The sequence below is a fragment of the Labrus mixtus genome, chromosome 16 (genome assembly GCF_963584025.1).
Source record: "Labrus mixtus chromosome 16, fLabMix1.1, whole genome shotgun sequence".
Classification (NCBI taxonomy): Eukaryota; Metazoa; Chordata; class Actinopteri; order Labriformes; family Labridae; genus Labrus; species Labrus mixtus.
Window position 1 is genome coordinate 25,867,883 of NC_083627.1, and position 17,792 is coordinate 25,885,674.

Sequence of the window (17,792 nt, forward strand, 5' to 3'; positions counted from 1 at the left end):
CCATGGCTATGGCTGTGAGGAATGCATGAACAACCAACTCTAGAAGATTTTGGGGCATCATGCTGGAATTTTAGATGTGTAAACTGCTTATGAGACCCACATTATTGTACTTAAGTTTAAAGAATTCCCTCTAAAATGTGCCATTAATCATTTTACTCAAACCAATTAAGTTGCAGTGAAGCTGAGAATTTGTTTAGCCTCTAGGGGTCAAGGTAATCCAGCTTTGTTCATTAATATAATTATGACCTGTCCATGTTGTACCCCGCCTCTAACACAATGTCAGTTTGGACAGACTGCAGCTCTTGAGAGATCCTGCTGCAGGTAGAGATAAATACTAATGACTATACAGCAGGTAGAAATGACAATGATTGCTCTTATGCCCAAATCACACAAATATTCTGTCTTTGGAGGCCCTCTTACACAGCCACCTGTCTATGAAAACGAACACTTGATGTTGGAAAGCAAAAGAGAAGTGATGTTTTATGTATCACTTATATGAACAGGGGCTTTGCCAGACATTTTTGTGACATGGATCGAAACAATTTCTGTGTCCACTAATCATATAAGCTACTACCATCAAGGTAGCTGTTGTGTAGTTGTGAGTTAGTAAGTAATTGAAAATAAAGTTGTTCCTAAAACAGTCCCAGTTTACGATAACTAAAGATGTGCTACATTGAAACGCCATAAAAGTTGCCCAATTATAGTTGGTTAATTTTGTCTACATACAGTGTCCTGGATATTGTTGCTAATCCAGTGAACAGGGTTTTGTCAGTGTGTTTTTTGGATAATCCAAAGTAACCAGGACATTGTTGCTGAAAAGACAGCATACTGTTGAATTATTTAAATGTGATTTTGAATGCTGTTAGTATCACAAATGAAATTCCATTTGCCTCTAGGAGCAAGGAAATCTTAGAGACAGACAGAACTTGGGCAAAAACAACAACAAAAACAAACAGTTTGTTGTTAGATACAAAGATATTTTGGAATGTATATGTATATAGGCGATCTGTCTTGCTGTCAAATTTGAGGCCCAAGATTTGTGCGTTGTTTGTCTCCGTGGATACAAAGTATAGCTCAGCGAGGCACTGAGAATATATTTTAGTAACATCCATTTAAAAGAACTCGCATGCAGACACAAAGTCTCGCTCTCGTGTTATCACACTCCAGCATTAGCCCAGCCTTCATACCACTTGTGACCCAGTGACATTACCCACAACCCTGTATGCTTGGATGCTATCTGATCTGACAGAGCTTGCGTACATGTGTATGTACCATCACAGGCTCATAATAGCCTATTTACATTAGCTGAACTCAGACAACCCTCGAGGGAGGCCCAGCCAGATAGATTTTTTAAAAATAATCACAGATAAATTTACTTATGAGATGATTAGATAAACTCTCCATGGGGAGATGGGAGCCCAAAAAAATGGGAATTATTCTGCGGTTTACATTCTTTGCATCAAACCAGATTAAACCAAGGTCACCTGGCGAGGACGAGTCTAGCAGAGAGTCTTTCCCTGGATCCTGAGAAGACAACAAACTGCCCTGGCCTTGCTGATATATGCCTCACACAGACGATGAGGTTTTTGTTTATGAGTGCTCTTCTCTTTTGTGTGGGAGGAGTATAGGCTGCACAGTAGAGTTGAGGTAGACAGAAGAAGGTTTAAGAGCCTGGGGTTCCTGCCAGTACCCCATCTGGTGGGTAACAGAGGAACAACTGCGCCACACAAACTGACGGAGAGTGTTTTAACTTAGTGTTTTTCACAACTGACATGCAATAATTTGAACCATTAGCTTGTAGTATAACAGATAATGGGGCTGTTACATGTTTGCTTTATTTCCAGAGACTTTTTGTTGAAACGTCTGACCCTTTGTGCAGTAAGAGGCTCAAAGGATCAGCATTATTTATCCTCACTTTACAACAGTGGTTCCAAATCTAGAGTGGGGGTGGGGGTGGGGGATGGGGGGACCCTTGCAAGATTTCCCAGGATAAATATAAAAGGGTCACAAGAATGTTAATTTTTGGAAAGCAGAATTAAACCCACTTCAGATAAAGTGAAGGTCAAGGTTTTGTTATTTTAATATTTCCTTCAATGTTCATGCTTGATATTTATACACAGGCGGCTGTAGATCAGCGGTGTCGACCGTCTCTCAACCAGAAGGTTGGGGGTTTGATGTCCAGCTCCTGCAGTCACATGTCCAATGTATCCTTGGGCAAAACACTAAAACCCAAGTTGCTCCCGCTTCTTTGTTGGCAGCGTATGAATGTGTATGAATGGATTAATTTATACTTTACATAGCAGCCTCTGCCATCAGTTCGAGAATGAGTGTGAATGGGTAGGTGGGACCTGCTGTGTGATATCACTTTGAGCGGTCAGAAGACTAGAAAAGAATTGTACAAACTCAAGTCTATTTACAATTTACATCTTTCTCTGAGAGTTACTATAGTTTGTTACCCTCATGCTTTTATTAAAATAAAAAAGGCAGTTAATGGACACTGACATTGACATTCCTCAGCTACAGATTTCTGTTGTTCTCTACGACACATTTGGACAGTTCACAGTAAACTTCTTAGTCAGGATGGAATGGAAAATCAAAACACATTATCATGTGTTTAGTGACTCAAGTGCCATGATAGTTGAGTCTTTTAATAACAGTATCTCATGATGATATGATTCAAAAGTGTATGATTACATTTAATCAGAGACCAAATGGATTTCGATTTTTACATCCAATCCTACAAACAATAATTGCAGAGTCAATTACAATGAGATACACAAGTCTAAACAGAATCATGATCATTAGTGCACACTAAAGTGTTGAAGTGGGAATCAGGAGGAGATAATTACGGATTCACCACAGTTGCATAATGATCATGAATATCAGTGGCGGTGAGCTTATGAATCCTTTTCTCAAGAAAAAGCACCATTTACGCAATGTCCATACACGTCAAACAATGGACTTTAGTTTAAAAAGTAAAAGATATACTGTAGGTAAAGGGCCTTTGTGAAAATGAGTCACATAACATTATTACATCATTAAAAGAAGAAATTAAGAAGGCTAGTTACTGTTGTACTTATTCCTGTATCATGCATTTAGTTCATTACATTTATAGACTGGGTTATTTCATATTTTTAAACATGTGGGTCAGGCCCTCTTAAAAGGTTCACAAAATTAATCTTGGAAAGGTGAAAGAGAAAGAAAATCAACAATTTTGTGTTATTGGTCATTTCTTCAATCTTTGTCTATAAAGAGATTTGAGATTGATTTTTTAAAGAGGATCTGTTTCGAAGAAATCTTTTATCCTTGCATACGTCTTTTAGGCTCAGATTGCTTATTTAATCCAGGTGAGACGTTAATAAAGGATGTCTGTCAAACATCATCGCATAGACATCTGAACTCACAGGGTTGCATGCTAGTACAGGATGTCTTATAGAAAACAACAATTCCTTATTGTATACATTATTTATTTATAATTATGAGCAAATCAAATCAAATTTCAGTCCAGAAAAGTAACACAAAGCTATAGCAGTTGAGTTCATGTGGTGAAGTTAGAAGAATCACATTGCTCTCTGAAGAGTAAATATAAAGTAGCATAAAGTAGAAATGAACAGTTATATTTCAGAGGCATATACTTGAGGTATGTGGTTTTAAAGTTTCAAACACTGATGATTTGTGTACATTAACACAAAATAACTTAAAACACATGTAACAATACAGCAGGCAACAGACACAAAACTAGTATATTGTTGTGTCTGTCTTTGTGTGAATGACTTTGCACTGTCAAAAGAAAAATGTATTCCCTTTCCAAACAAAGGGTAGACAATAAATTATTTTCTATTCTATCCTATTCTATTCATTCAACTCGGTGGAAATGACATGTTAAAAAAAGCTAAATGAGAAGCTTGTAAAACTTACATGTGTTTACAGTATGTTGTTTGTTGGTGGATTAAAATGTAAGCTCAGTATAAACTTGCAAATGTTGGTTTATCTATAGAATATTTGCCCCAAATACCAAATACATCAAGTAAAACTAATGGTCATAATTCCTTTATATTTAATTGATAAACCAGAAAATGTAATTCATAAATTGACTAACGAAAACAGAAGGTAACAGTTTTTATTGATACAGTAGCTCTTGGACTGAAGCCTCTTGTAGAACCTGTACTGATCACTGATTGGCTGTTCAAAAAGTTTTCCTTTCACGCGATAATTCTGTGTCACTGCAGGGGGAGGTAATCAATCAATCAACCTCATTAGCATCCAGTTCAGTAGCAATTCGCTACGTGACCCTGCAAGGCTTAATTGATTAGAAGAACAACTTTATTGGTTTTGACTGCCACCATGGATGAAGACTGTGATTTAGCTGAAGATTTCGGTAAGGACGTTTAATTGTTTTATTGGTTTATTGGCTTGCTTTGGTGATGTTCACCTGCCGACCAAAGAAAGGCTTTACTCCTTTGACAAACTTTAAATGACTTTTAAAACTTCCTGTGAGTATTTAAGCTCATAATCTTTAATGTGAGATGCAGCTCCCCGTGCTGCTTAGCTCCACAGGGACAATTAAAAAAAATTAAAACTCGATTATTAACATTGACGACCCGCCGTTTGTAGGTGGGGACAGGTTAGCTAGCTGCAGTTAGCCACACGGAGTTAATTAACGGTCAGGTGAGGTGGCACGAGGCGCTGCACAGCTGGGACTCTAATTAAGTCATTGCAAACAGAAGCTCCTCGTGAGGATGACATTATCAGGTTTTATTTGACCTCCAGTACATCACGTGACTCTTTGAGTAATAATATATTATAAAGTTATTTTACTCAGCAGGCCTGTGGGCTCTGTTTGAGGTGCTGAGACATTAAATAGGCCTTCAGGAGGGTTTCCTACTATAACTAAGTTAAATAAACTGATAAAGTAAATGTATGGGATAGGATCTGAAAGGTGTTGTGAAAGAGTGTAAAATTGTAAGAAAAAAAAGAGCCATAGCCAGGATTTCAGAAAACAGGCTCTCAATCCATGCCCCATGAAGTCCCTGTTTGTCACTAATGTGCTTACTGTTAATTTACTATTTATTTTTTGCATTTAGATCAAACAGGGTCTGAATACTTATGTAAAGCAACTTGCAGTTACATAAAGTTAAATAAAACATATGCGAACACTGCAATTCATACATGTACATCACATGTATGTGCATGAGAACACAAAACTCAACACGAAATAAACAAACGCTTCATTATCAATACCTTGGATAATACATAATATACATATAATATATCTGAAGCTTGTTGGATAACTGTTTGAAGGTTGTGCTCTCAGCTTCTTAAATATGAAGGTATGCTGGATTTCATCTTTTTCTGTGCTAATTAAAAGAATATCTCTTTGTGGGTACTGTAGACACTCAGGCATTTAAAAAATGTCAGCTTTGGCTGTGAGCATTTTTCTTTTGACTTCTGACATTTTATAGATGCAAAGATTAATACCTTAATTGACATTTTAACCACCAGATAAAAAAGTCTGAAGTTACAGCAACAATTTTAGCTTTCTTTGCACTTTATAATGGAGTTCTTGTTTGGTTCTATTATTCCAATTTACTACAAAAGGTCAGCTACAGTTCATCATGAACTGGTTAGTTTCTAAAGAGGTAATGCATTAAAAGATTGAACAAGATAAACATTTGTAACTGAGTAACACAAAACCCAGTTTGTACTTTGTAAAGCTTGTGACAAACCAGACACCTCTGAAATGTATGTTTATATTGAGTTACCAGTAAAAACCTGTTGTCCAACTGACCATCTTGTGCTCGGTAGAGAAACATAGAAAAGTTTTGTTATTGGGAGCCTCTTGTATGTGGTTGTAACATCTCCTTACAAAATTTCTTTGAGGTAAAGTATTTTTCAAATATATTCTAGAAAAATATGTATTTATTGTCCCTGAGCCTGGCATAATCATGTTATTCTGCAGGAAACACCTTCAAATGAAAAATGTAACTTGATGTTTTGGCAGAAATATACAACCCTGAAGTAATATTTCTGACTTTGTAATGTTTTATGGTAGTTACCTCATAAAGCTTGATTTAGTATGCCCACCTTTTCTCAAAACTGTGCAGGAAGGTGCTATAGGATTTTGTGTGAATCCAGCTGAAGCCAAGCTTCAACCTGCCCGCTGTGGCTCCTCTGGGAGCACAGAGACAGAAATATAACCAGGTCACTGTGGGTTTTTTTTTTTCAAATCAAGATCGGTAGGCTGTTATTAGGTGGGGTTACCACTGCTGAAAAATTAACAACCAGAATTATTCCAAGCAAAGCTAAATAAAATAAATGCAGGCAGGGGGCATGGGTGGGTCTCCTCGAATGCAACCCAACACATTTTTAGAGCTCTATTAGAGGGATTAGCATCTTGTCAGTCATTTCATTGTTATTTTGGAAATTCTACAAAAGACTTTTTGCTGCATTCAGATGGATATGAAAAAATGAGAAAGTGTCTCTTCAGGTGTGTTTTTGGTTTAATTTGATTTTATAATTGCAGTAATTGTGATCAAGATAAACTTGCCTTAAGTACTGACAGCATGGTGTCAGTGAAAGTAGGTCCAGCTTTCCAGAACAAGAAACTCTCACTACACTCTGTTACAGACTGTCCAAGCCTTCTGTGCGAGGAGCTGGAGGATTTGGAAACAAAGAAGGACCAAGGGAGTACGAGGAAGAGGAGGAGAGAAGAAGAAGAGGGAGAAGTGTTTAATAAGGGGGAGGATGAAGAGGCAGGTGAGGAGACGGAGCTAGAGGAGAAGGAGGGGAAGAGAGATAGGAAAGTTTTTGTGTCCGAAAAGGAACTGATGACTGCAACAGAGGGAGAAGAGGAGGAGCAGGTGAAGCCGGAGAGTGGGCCGGGAGTGGAGGAGGCACAAGAGGTGCAAATGGAAGACAACACGATAGAGAACAATGTGGACACAATTGCTGAGAAGCAGGAGGACAAAGAAACAAAAGGTCTAAAAGAAAAAGATGAAAAGAAAAAGAGTAAGAAGAGGAGAGGTAAGGCTCAGAGTGAGCGTGTGAGAAACAGGAGAAATTTAAAAGATGTTGCAGAGCGCTTTGAAGGGGAAAAGAGGGGTCAGTTACAGGACGTGTCAGCAACGAGCTCTGAGGGGAGTCTAGTTCTGTCAGAGCCTCCCATTGGACTAATAAACACCTGCGACCTGTCTGATCCTGTTTATCTGGGCTGTGGGGGGACTGGATTGTATCGCCAAACAGTACCTGTTCCCCTGCTGTACTCCTCACAAGCTCCTGTCCCGATCCAGCCTGCACCTCCTCACCCCCTCGAGACAAAAAGACCACACAGTTCCCCTCTACCTTGCAGTCTCCCCCAGCAGGGCCGGTGGCCTCCAGAGGTTAGAACAGACCGTCACTGTTTACCAATCACCTGCTAACACATGATTAAGAAAATATAATAGTGAACAACATTAAAACTTATTGGTATTGTATTGTATTGGCTCTTCAACATAATTCTTTCCCTTTATTCACTCTTAATAATTCAACCGTGATTTAGCATTTGTCATATTACAATCTGGCCATTTTCCTTTAAAGTAGCATCCTAGGTTAGAGGTTAAATGCTGTTATAATGTTGAACGGATGTATTCCAAGCTTTCAGATCAGCTAACAATGACATTCAACATATTTCAATTTAACTTTGCTGTTCAACTTTAATGTAATCCCACATTAGCTATCTGAAATTACTAATGGCTGTGAATGCAAGTCTTTACTATCATAACTTGTTGAACTATCTGATGTTATCTTTAACAAGTGAGTGAATGAATGATAAGGTTAGCTGTTGCATTATTTTATACTATGCATTGTCTTTACAGTTGCCAACCAATTGGAAGGCGTTGAAATGATAGCGATTTGTCAGACTATCTGCCTTTAAACAATCCAAAAACCTACGACATAAGACAGCAGTTTTAGAGTCTGACATCACTCATAAAGACTCTGCCATTTGTTGAAATGCACTCTTACAGATATTTTAGTCTTAGGGGGCCTGCTGAGGGTACTTGTTTAACTTACATTTTATGTTTATCATAAGAGTCTTTCGGTTGAGAGTCGTACTTGTCTGCATTAAAATAGGGGCAGAAAATAATATTATTAGAAACATCTCTGGATATAACGCATAATCCTCTTTGTGGCAGTTACTTCCGGCACCGATGCGAGTGGCTGTATATCCAGTAGCTCCGTCCCTGTCGTATTTGTTTTTAATAAATGTTTCATGTCATGTACGTCTTTGTAACCTGCTACTGGATGCTTTGAATTTCCCTCGGGATCAATAAAGTATCTATCTATCTATCTTGTGAAAAAGTTAACATAAAGGCATCATAAAAGTAGAAATTATAATCGACCAGCTCTTTATCACTGCTTTATATTGTTATGTTAAAACAAAATAAATAATTTACTGCAACTACAACATTCAATTTACAGAAATATTCTGTTGCCTAGGTTACATTTACCCAATATTCAGCCCCACAGATTTGAGGCTTTGTAAACTTTGAGCTGTGTACAAGAAAAACTTCTGTGGGTTTGATTAATGCTTCAGGTGGCAGGTCATTTGACCTCATCAGCCAAACAGACATATTTGCGTGCTCTAGGAAAGACTTCCTAGACTAATAATAACTCATTGTCATGTATAATCCCAGTGTAATGTGTATGAAGTGATGCACACCTACAACCTTCTGCAATATTAATGATGCAACTGTGAACATAGCGTCCAGGATGACGTGTGGTGATGCAGGTTGATATGAGTAGCCAAAAGAGTTTTGTTAAAGTAATGGAGAGTTTGATAATGTTAGACTATGTAAACATATTTCATCAAACTGATTAAAGATGTGTAATCACAAATTAAGAATTTTACTAACTGTGTAGTGTCCTCTCAGTATGAAATACTGTCAAGAAATTAGTTATTTCTATTTAGTAGAAATGTTTTTCAATAATCACACATTCATATCACAATGGCTTGTAAGACTGGAAGACATTTTAGTTTCCCTGAATTCAGGCCTCAGAGGCATCTTTTACAAAGTAAAGGTATGCAGCAAAGCACACTCTGAGATCAAAGAAAAGGCCTGTTTTGCTTCAGCTTCTCCTGTAAGTACATCATGGTGATTTGGGGAGCTGGATCCAAACCAACACGAGATTACTTTAAATGTATGAGTTAATATTGTTCACCTTAGACAATTGGTCAGTTGATTGATAGAATACTTTTTTACACTTGATAATTGAGTTTTGTGTTTTTTCAAGAAAAAAAAGGATGGTCTCAGGCAGCTTTTGCAAATGTGAGGATTTGCTTCATTTGTTATTTAAAATTAGAATGAATTTGATATATAGTCATTTGCAACGGTTAGATTGTACCGGTATATGTGTGTATCTCAGTGGACTTATGAGACATAACTGGGTCGACGTAAATGTATGACCAACTTCTTGTTTTATTCTATTAAAGATAATTGTTTCACTCAGGTTTAAAGTTTCTAATGGATCTCAGTTTTCTTTTCTTGTTGGCTACCCCTAAACACTTGACAATTAGAATTTGTTTTATAAAAGAAAAATGCATGAAATTGGGGAATATTTCACTGAATCTGACCAAGATGGTGAGTGTTGAGGTAGTGTTTGTCTCCACAGATGGATATCTCACAGATCTACTCCACCCGACGCTCCATCCGCTACAACAACAAGGGTCGAGGTCGAGCCCTCAGCTTCCCTCTGCAGCAGGGGTTGGAGACAGTGGACACCTGTGTGCTGCCCCCAGCCCCCAAAAAGAAGACACGAACTCTCTATAGTACAGGTAACAGAGTTGTCAGTTTGTCCAGGTGTGTTCAGATTCAACTATTCAACTACTTCACCTGCGATTGTGATGTGTGATGTGTGTGCTTGTGTATCTGCCAATGCGTGCAGATCAGTTAGAGCATTTAGAGGCCTTGTTCCAGGAGGACCACTATCCTGATGCAGAGAAGAGAAAGGTCATCGCTGCTTCAGTTGGTGTCACACCTCAAAGAATAATGGTTGGACAGCCATCTTTCGTATTTGATTTTATGAAAAATGTACCTCATGACTCTTTTACTTATTTTATCTATAATAATAGTAATAATAATTAATAGATTATTTTGAGATGTGACTCCCTTCTTTCACCTTCTGTTTCCATCACCTTCCCTTCTTTGCAACCCATGTGAAATGTTATCCATTTTGTCTCTGTCTGCATGTGTTTGTGCCTCAGGTCTGGTTTCAGAACCGCAGGGCTAAGTGGAGAAAGGCTGAACGCTCCATCACATCAAAGGGTGAACACAGACAGAGTAGAGCTAGTTGCAGCAGCAGCCCCCCACATCACCACATTTCCACACTGGCACCCAGCAGGTACTACAATTTTGTCCCTCCATTATGTGATTTTGTAGTTCTACATGGTACAGATTGATGTATTTAAGCTTATTTTTTATGTGTGATGTATTGTTTGTTATGTTTTCTTTGTCTTTTTCAGTAAGGTAGCTCCGTCTTTTTCTGGTCACTTTACTACCAAGCTGCCTCCCCTCGCCTCTGCAGCCCCTTCGTTCCCCACCTTGTCCAACCAGACGCCTCCTTCTTACAGCAACCTGCTGGCCACCCTCAGTAGCCCTGGTAATAAATAATAATAATGGTAATAATTGGTGGTAATAATTATAATAATAATAAACTTTACATGTACAGTTTTTTTAATCCTACTTTCTCACACTGCCTGATTTCCAACTCTGTCCACTGTCCTATCACTAAAATAAAGGCTTTAAAAAGCCTAGAAATAAACCTTAAAAAAACTACTTACAGGAGTTGTGATATCCTCTATCACCGTGCAGCTTGTTTTAGTCTGAAAACCCACAGAGTGGAAGTGCTGCCAGAGAGATCCTACTGTGGGCATAAAAATAAAAAATTCACATTTTTTTTCAGTTAAGCAAAAGTAGTAGTGTTGATATCGGTTTGAAATTAAGAGCAAAATTAGTAGCTTTACATTACACAACCTTACACTATGTAGTGGCTAGAACAGCCTGTGACTCTGTGGGACAGTAAGACAGTGTGGTCAGAAACTTCAGAGCGCCAGGTTCTTGTGTGTGCGCAGGGCTGATAACTTTATAGCAATCGTTCACTATAATTGATAGACCCTACACAATTATCAATAACAAATTGGTGTAGTGTTGACCTGTAACTACTGTAACACAAAAAGAGCAAACTCTAGACCTAAATCACTTTCAAGACCAGCCGGTGAATATGTGTCCGTCAGGAAGATAAGACTCTGAAGTAAGGGACTTCAGAGCAACAGAAGATTGAAAGTTGCGCAGAGCAAATGGAATCACTATATTACAGGTTATCATGTTTTATTTTTGCTTAATGTAATTTTTCTGTAATTCTTTTGGATCTTATTTTTTAAACATATTTTTATATCTTCTCTGTGATTGTTAATTGTTTGTTTTAGTGATTTCTAAATTGTCTATTCTAATGTTTCTTTTGCCCTTTGTTATGATGCTTTTGATGTCATGTGTGAAGCACTTTAGAAATACTATAGAAATAAACTTTACTTGACTAGGACCAACCTCCAGTCTTTGATTTATATTCTTTCTTGAAGATAAGATTTATCTGGAAGCAGGAGGATTTTCTGACTGGTTTAACCTCAGAGCTCGGTGGACCTTCACCCTACATGCTCGGGCAGTAAAAAATTCCCCAGAAACCAAACTACAGTATCGCTTTAATACCAGGGTTTAATCTCTATGTTTCATCTCCAAGGTCAATCCAGAGTGAGAGATGGGGGCAAGCACCAGCTTTCATCGCAGGGGGCAGAGTACCACCCACGTCCAATGCACAGCCCTCCCCCGCTGCGTCGAGCTAGCCTCCCCCTTTTTACGACTTACAACCAGGCCAACCCCGCTGCCACTCTGCTTAACACCCTTGCCCACACCCCACCTCTGTTCCTGGATGCTCTGGAGGGGGGCTCCTCCTTAGCCCATCGTGACACCCAGTCTCTGCAGACTGACACCAGGTGAGCTCAGCTCACAGCTGACTGTGACATGGATACTAGAAGATGATTTAAACTAGGAGAACGAGAACAAGACCTGACAGGAGGACAGAGAGTTGGCAGGCTGTAGACACGAGCAGGGATCCTGTGAAATACTGATTTAATGATGCCTCAGACAGTGTTCGTGATAGTGGGGAGTCAGATTCAGCTGGCGCTCTGTAATGTTTTAGAATTCATGCTGGGAACAGTCTCAGTAAGTAATTACTTTGAACAACATTTTGTTTATTTCAATACAATCATGTATCACAGTGCGAAAATCCCCCAATGCAAGAGAACACAAAAACAATGAATATGAATACATTTTCCAGTCCCACTGTTTGGAGACTTTTAATTCTTTGAGCACAAATTACGTCCAATGTTTTGAACGACAGCAGAAGTCTCAAATATTCAGAGCATTTAGAAATAAAGTACAAGCTACTACTTTCAAGGAAAGACAATTATCGATGTTAATGAAAGAAGGTTTGTTTGAACCATTCCTCAGTGCTTTCCTGTGGATGTTATTGTTGGTCAGTTTTGACTCAAATGTCCAAACAACTATCAGATGGATTGCTATAATTGACCCCTGTGTAAAAAATGTGTGTGCCGGTTTCTCATAAGACTTTAGTGACCCCTGCAGCTCCATCAGGTAGAGAAATATAACACCAACTATTGAATGAATTTCAAAAATAGAAGGTTCACATGCAAAACTAATAAAATCTCTATCAGCATCATAACTTAGCCTTAACCTCTGAGATTGCTGTGCAAAGACGCATGTTGCTGACATAAGTGATTGGAATGGAGAGTGTAAACAGATGTTAGTGATTTTTGGCAAGTCTGTGCTAGCTGTACACTACTAAATCTTCAATGTAGAGCACATTGAGCTTTACCTGTAATGAAATGTGCTTTATTAATAAACTTCTATTTTATTCTATTCTATTTTACTAAGCATTTACCTTGTTGCCTTCTCCTTCACCTCCAGTTTTGGAACAGAGAAACAGAAACACAGATGCACTCAACCATCAATATATAGACATATCTATGCAATTTAAAAGTGTGTGACTACAGGGTTTCCTCTGTTGTATCGCATTTTATATTTATGGTCTGAGTGTGTTTGTGACTTCATTTTTCTTTGTCTGTCCTCAGTTCTCTGTTTGACTTTGGGGAGAAGCTCGACTACCTGACCGCAGGCCAGCAGAACAATGCTCTCTCCTACCAGCTCCAGACCTCCTACCCCACCAGCCAGCCCCAGCACCAACTTCAAGCATCCCTGCCCCGCATGGCCTATCTCACCCCCTCCCCCTACCTCACCCCCAACCCTCCAGATTCCAACCCTACCTCCTATCTAACCTTTGCCCCAGGAGGAAACTCCACTGGCATGGTGACCTATTCCAGCGGAGGCCACACCTACTACCAGTCCCAGAGCACAGGACAAATTCTGCTGCAGCCGGCGGGTCATCACGGTGAGCCATCGTGGAGGATATTTTATTGTGATTTTTTTGAGCGATAGGAATACCCCAAAAGTTAGAACACTTATAATTCAACCGTTTAAAATAATCATGCAACAGAAACAACAGGATCAGAATATACAAAAAACATCTGTCCATCAACACAAAGCTTTTTCATTTAGAAGTCCAGGTAATGTGTGTGTGTGTGTGTGTGTGTGTGTGTGTGTGTGTGTGTGTGTGTGTGTGTGTGTGTGTGTGTGTGTGTGTGTGTGTGTGTGTGTGTGTGTGTGTGTGTGTGTGTGTGTGTGTGTGTGTGTGTGTGTGTGTGTGTGTGTGTGTGTGTGTGTGTGTGTGTGTGTGTGTGTGTGTGTGTGTGTGTGTGTGTGTGTGTGTGTGTGTGTGTGTGTGTGTGTGTGAGTTTATTCCATAATTTATTTGTATATTGTTACACAACATCTGAAAGCACCTGGGGAAAAGGAAGAGTCAGAGCAATTAAATTAACGTTGATTCTGTGAACGGAAATTTCAGAGTTCATAATAACCAAAATGTTCTGTTATATATCTTCAGTTATTTTTTCCAAATCAGTGCAGAGATACATTTTTTCCCAACCAATTAAGTAAAGTAAAAGGCTCTGAATGCTATGTTATCTATTGGCCCTTACTGCTGTAATCGGGGAAAAAGACCAATGAATTGCAAATCAGATGTGTAGCAAAGTCCGAAGCTTGATGGTGCAGTCAGGACTTAAATACGACACAATGAATCTAAAATTTAACAGACTCTAAGCTTAGTTATTGGGTGATTTTCAGACAATTGCTTGCTAAAGGTTGTAGCTGGTTTCAGGCTTTTATCTACAGGCTTTTACCTTTACCTTTGACTTTTTATTTTATTTAATGACATTTTCTCAACTGTGAATCACCTCACACTGTCTATTCAGAGAGTGAACAGAGCAAATAAGCAAATATGCACCATAAACTAACTTTGTTGTTAAATGTATTAAGTCATTTAATTTTGATTTTGACGTGAGAGCTGGAGAGTAATGATTGAGAAGTTTGAGATGTTTTTTTTCTCTTACATCTCTGTGTCCAATTTCCATCGCAAAGACAACCTGGAAAGTTGCAATTGAATGCATGTGTAGTTACCACTCAGAAACCAGGATGTCCCAGTCTAAGTCATGAGTTACTTTGAGATGAATGAGTAATGATTTGCTGATGAAAAAAGTGGAGCAGCAGTATAGGAGCAGGTGGGCTAGGTTTTTTGGGGGAATGTCACATAAAGGACCTGGGCATGTGATGAGAGAGAGCATGTAAGGCATTATACTCATCTGACTGAGGTGTGGTCCTGCTCCTGAACTAGGTAACCTCCAGTAAAGCATTGCCATACCTATTTGTTTCTGTGTGTCCAATTACAGGTGGGATCGCTGCGTACCAGTCGTACCCATGGGGTAATATGTACAGTCAACCAGCCCTCCACCAGCGTGCTCAGTGTCCTCCAACCTACCCCCCCAGCATAGGAGGTACTCGTGATCACCAGCCTCCCTCCTCCACACTTCCTCCCCCTTCATTCTTTACCCATGGGCCCTCACATGCAAACCCCCAGCGCTCATTACACTCCCTTGCACATACCATCAGCACCAGCACCAGCAGCTGCAGCACCAGCAGCAGCACCACCGTCCTCCCTCCTGTTTCCACCCTACGTCCATCTCGTCTCAGAGCAGAGGTCACTCCAACTAAGGGTACGTCCCTGCTGTCTTCACAGGTCAGCCCTGCCTCTCCAGAAAGTCAGCCAGTGCCCTCTAGTGTCAAGATTGAGTATGACAGCCCTCGAGAGATTCACAGCCACTTCCACTGCGACTTCTCTTCCCCCATACATTTTTGAATTTGTGTGTTTTTGTATCTGTGTGAATATGTCACGTGTTAACTCTAAGTGTTACTGCATGTCCATGTGAATTACTATTATAGTTACTTACTTCAGAAACATTAATGTTAGCAAGCTTGGCGGGGCTGCATTTAGTTTGGCTGCAATAAAAGGCTCATAGCTATGTTAATCCTTTATTTTGCATTCAAGTTGCTTTGCAATGTTTCAAAACAGGGCTTTCCAACATTGATTTTATGGGGCTATATTTTTGAGAAAGTTGCTTGAGGTGGATTGATTTCCAAATGGAATTGTTCTACTCCGTATGTGCCTGCATGTTCATAAATCATTCACATTTTGGTTTAGATGGGATCACCACCAAAGTATTTAGTTGGTAATAACTAATTAGCTTTGATATGTAAAAGCTTCAAATTTCAAAAAGGAAAAGACAGACCAAACAAGTTACAAATAATGGGCTGGTAAATAATCATTTCAAACAGATATAGAAAACAATATACTCATTGTATCTTTGAGCAGATATGAGCCTTTGTTATTGTTTTTCTCAAAAGAAATATTCCTATTACAGGACCTAAAGCATTACACAGACGCTTAGCTTTATTTTGTCTGTTTTCAGTTTGCTCTCTAAAAAAATGTATACAGATATATTTATCTGTGACTTTGCACACAGTTTCATGTATCTCAATACTGAAAAATGGTGGTGTTGGTGGACCAGTGTACCTGTTATCAGTAGTATTTTGAAAACCCTATTCAAAGGGAAATTTAAATAAAGGCTAAAGAAATATGTTATTCAGTTATGGATCCTGGCCTTGCAGCAGTCCACAGCTCGGTTGTTGTAAACTTCTGATTCAATTGAGATGTGCTGCTCATGTGTCTTATTTCAGATCTGCCTTTAGGCCACAAGAGGGCAATGTTGCTTCATGTTAGTTGACCTAGACATCCCTATTTGTGAGATGGGGGTTGACAGTTGCAAATCAGATGTAAGAGAAAAAGGACAGAGTAGTTTTATCAGATTAAACAATCACTAATACAGCCCAGATCCTTAATCTGTGTTGCCATCCGCTCTATTTATACTTAGTGTGCATGTCCGTTGTAAGGGTTTCATGAAACCAAATCCCTATATGAAACTCCGCCCCTGTCAGACTTGAAGGCATTTTCCTGAGAACAGACATGTGGGACCAGCTTGTCTTTTTTTTTTTTTTTTTTTGCTCTCAGTGGTAAAAGTAAAACAAAAAGTTTCTAGTTTAAAACTAGTTAATATTCCTGCTTCATAGTCCTGCCGTATGTAAAGAAAAGTTTGAAGTGAGACTTGGATGACGATGTTGTGGGAGTAAGAGAAGGAAGTGTTTGATGAGAGCAAGGAGGAGGTGGCAGGGACCAGGGGAGCAGATAAAGGAGAGAGGTGAGGGAGGGAGCAGTGTGATGGTCCGGGAACAAGGGAGGGAGGAGAGTCGAGATGAGCTGTTGCTAAGGGAGGAGGAGAGGATGATGGGTGGGCTCTGCCAGCGTTATGAGGGGGAAGGAGATGGGGAGGAGAGGGAAGGAGTGTGATGGAGGCACAGGGGGTTCTGGGATGAACAGAACGGTTGGTTATGTAACGGTTGTATTCAGGTTTTAATGAACCTCTCTCTTCCTGCTCACTGGCTACTGAGCTGTTACTGTTGGCAGGAGTGGTGCAGCATAAACCCACACACATACACACACATTCAGACATATAAGCACTTCTGTGCTGTGCAGAAAGTTCTCATACTCTCTTGCATAAAAAACGCATTCATCTCAGAAATGAAGCCCCAAGTGTTAGAGCTCTTTTCAAACTTAGTCTAGCAAAGTTTGTACTCTCAAGTTTAGTTTTATTTGTGTATCTGAGAAGCTAATTATTTGGTGTAAACCTCTCTTGGTGTCTCAGATTTCTTAATACTTCTTGCATGTGACTGAGGAGGGTTTCATGTAGGTTTATGTTTGTAATTAATTTTTCCACAACTTCCCTGATGTGAACAGAGTGGGCTTAGAGCACAGCTGGAGGAGGGCAAGTGTGTGTGGATGTATGTGAATATATGTGAGAGGGTGTAAGTACTGGTATGGGATGCTTCAGTCCTCCCCTATTCCACCATGTCAATATTTGCTCAGTATTCTGAGATTTGAAGAAAGGGAACTTGTTTCAATATTTATGGATGTGGTCAAGTACGAAATCCTCGCAGTCTTTCCAAACCCTGTGCCTTTATTCATGTGCACACATACTGACAGAGGAAAAAGTGAAAGAAAACCTCACACCGCTTCAACACATACAAGTAACTGCGTTTATTGATATTAGGGGATGATGTTTATTGATATAACTGATTGAAAGTAGTAATGTTTGTTGTTTAACAAAGCTGAGACATGGCTTGGAGATCCTACAGTCCTTTGGTTCTCTGGCTCCTGGGCCATCAGGTTGTTGATCTTTG

At 39.4% G+C, this 17,792-nt stretch overlaps 1 protein-coding gene across 2 annotated transcripts; it reads left to right on the forward strand.

The window, feature by feature from the left end:
- Nucleotides 1-4,229: 4,229 nt before the first annotated feature.
- On the forward strand, nucleotides 4,230-15,526 carry LOC132991548 (uncharacterized). Of its 2 annotated transcripts, none has more exons than XM_061060329.1 (9): nucleotides 4,230-4,378; nucleotides 6,628-7,379; nucleotides 9,649-9,811; nucleotides 9,922-10,028; nucleotides 10,241-10,377; nucleotides 10,499-10,635; nucleotides 11,770-12,022; nucleotides 13,181-13,497; nucleotides 14,891-15,526. In XM_061060329.1, exons 1-9 carry the CDS (start codon nucleotides 4,345-4,347, stop codon nucleotides 15,355-15,357), a joined length of 2,367 nt encoding a protein of 788 aa, XP_060916312.1. In that variant the 5' UTR covers nucleotides 4,230-4,344; the 3' UTR covers nucleotides 15,358-15,526. The 2 variants fall into 2 exon arrangements, with proteins under 2 accessions (XP_060916312.1, XP_060916313.1); XM_061060330.1 differs by lacking the exon at nucleotides 4,230-4,378 and adding an exon at nucleotides 4,402-4,493.
- The last annotated feature ends 2,266 nt before the right edge of the window (nucleotides 15,527-17,792 follow it).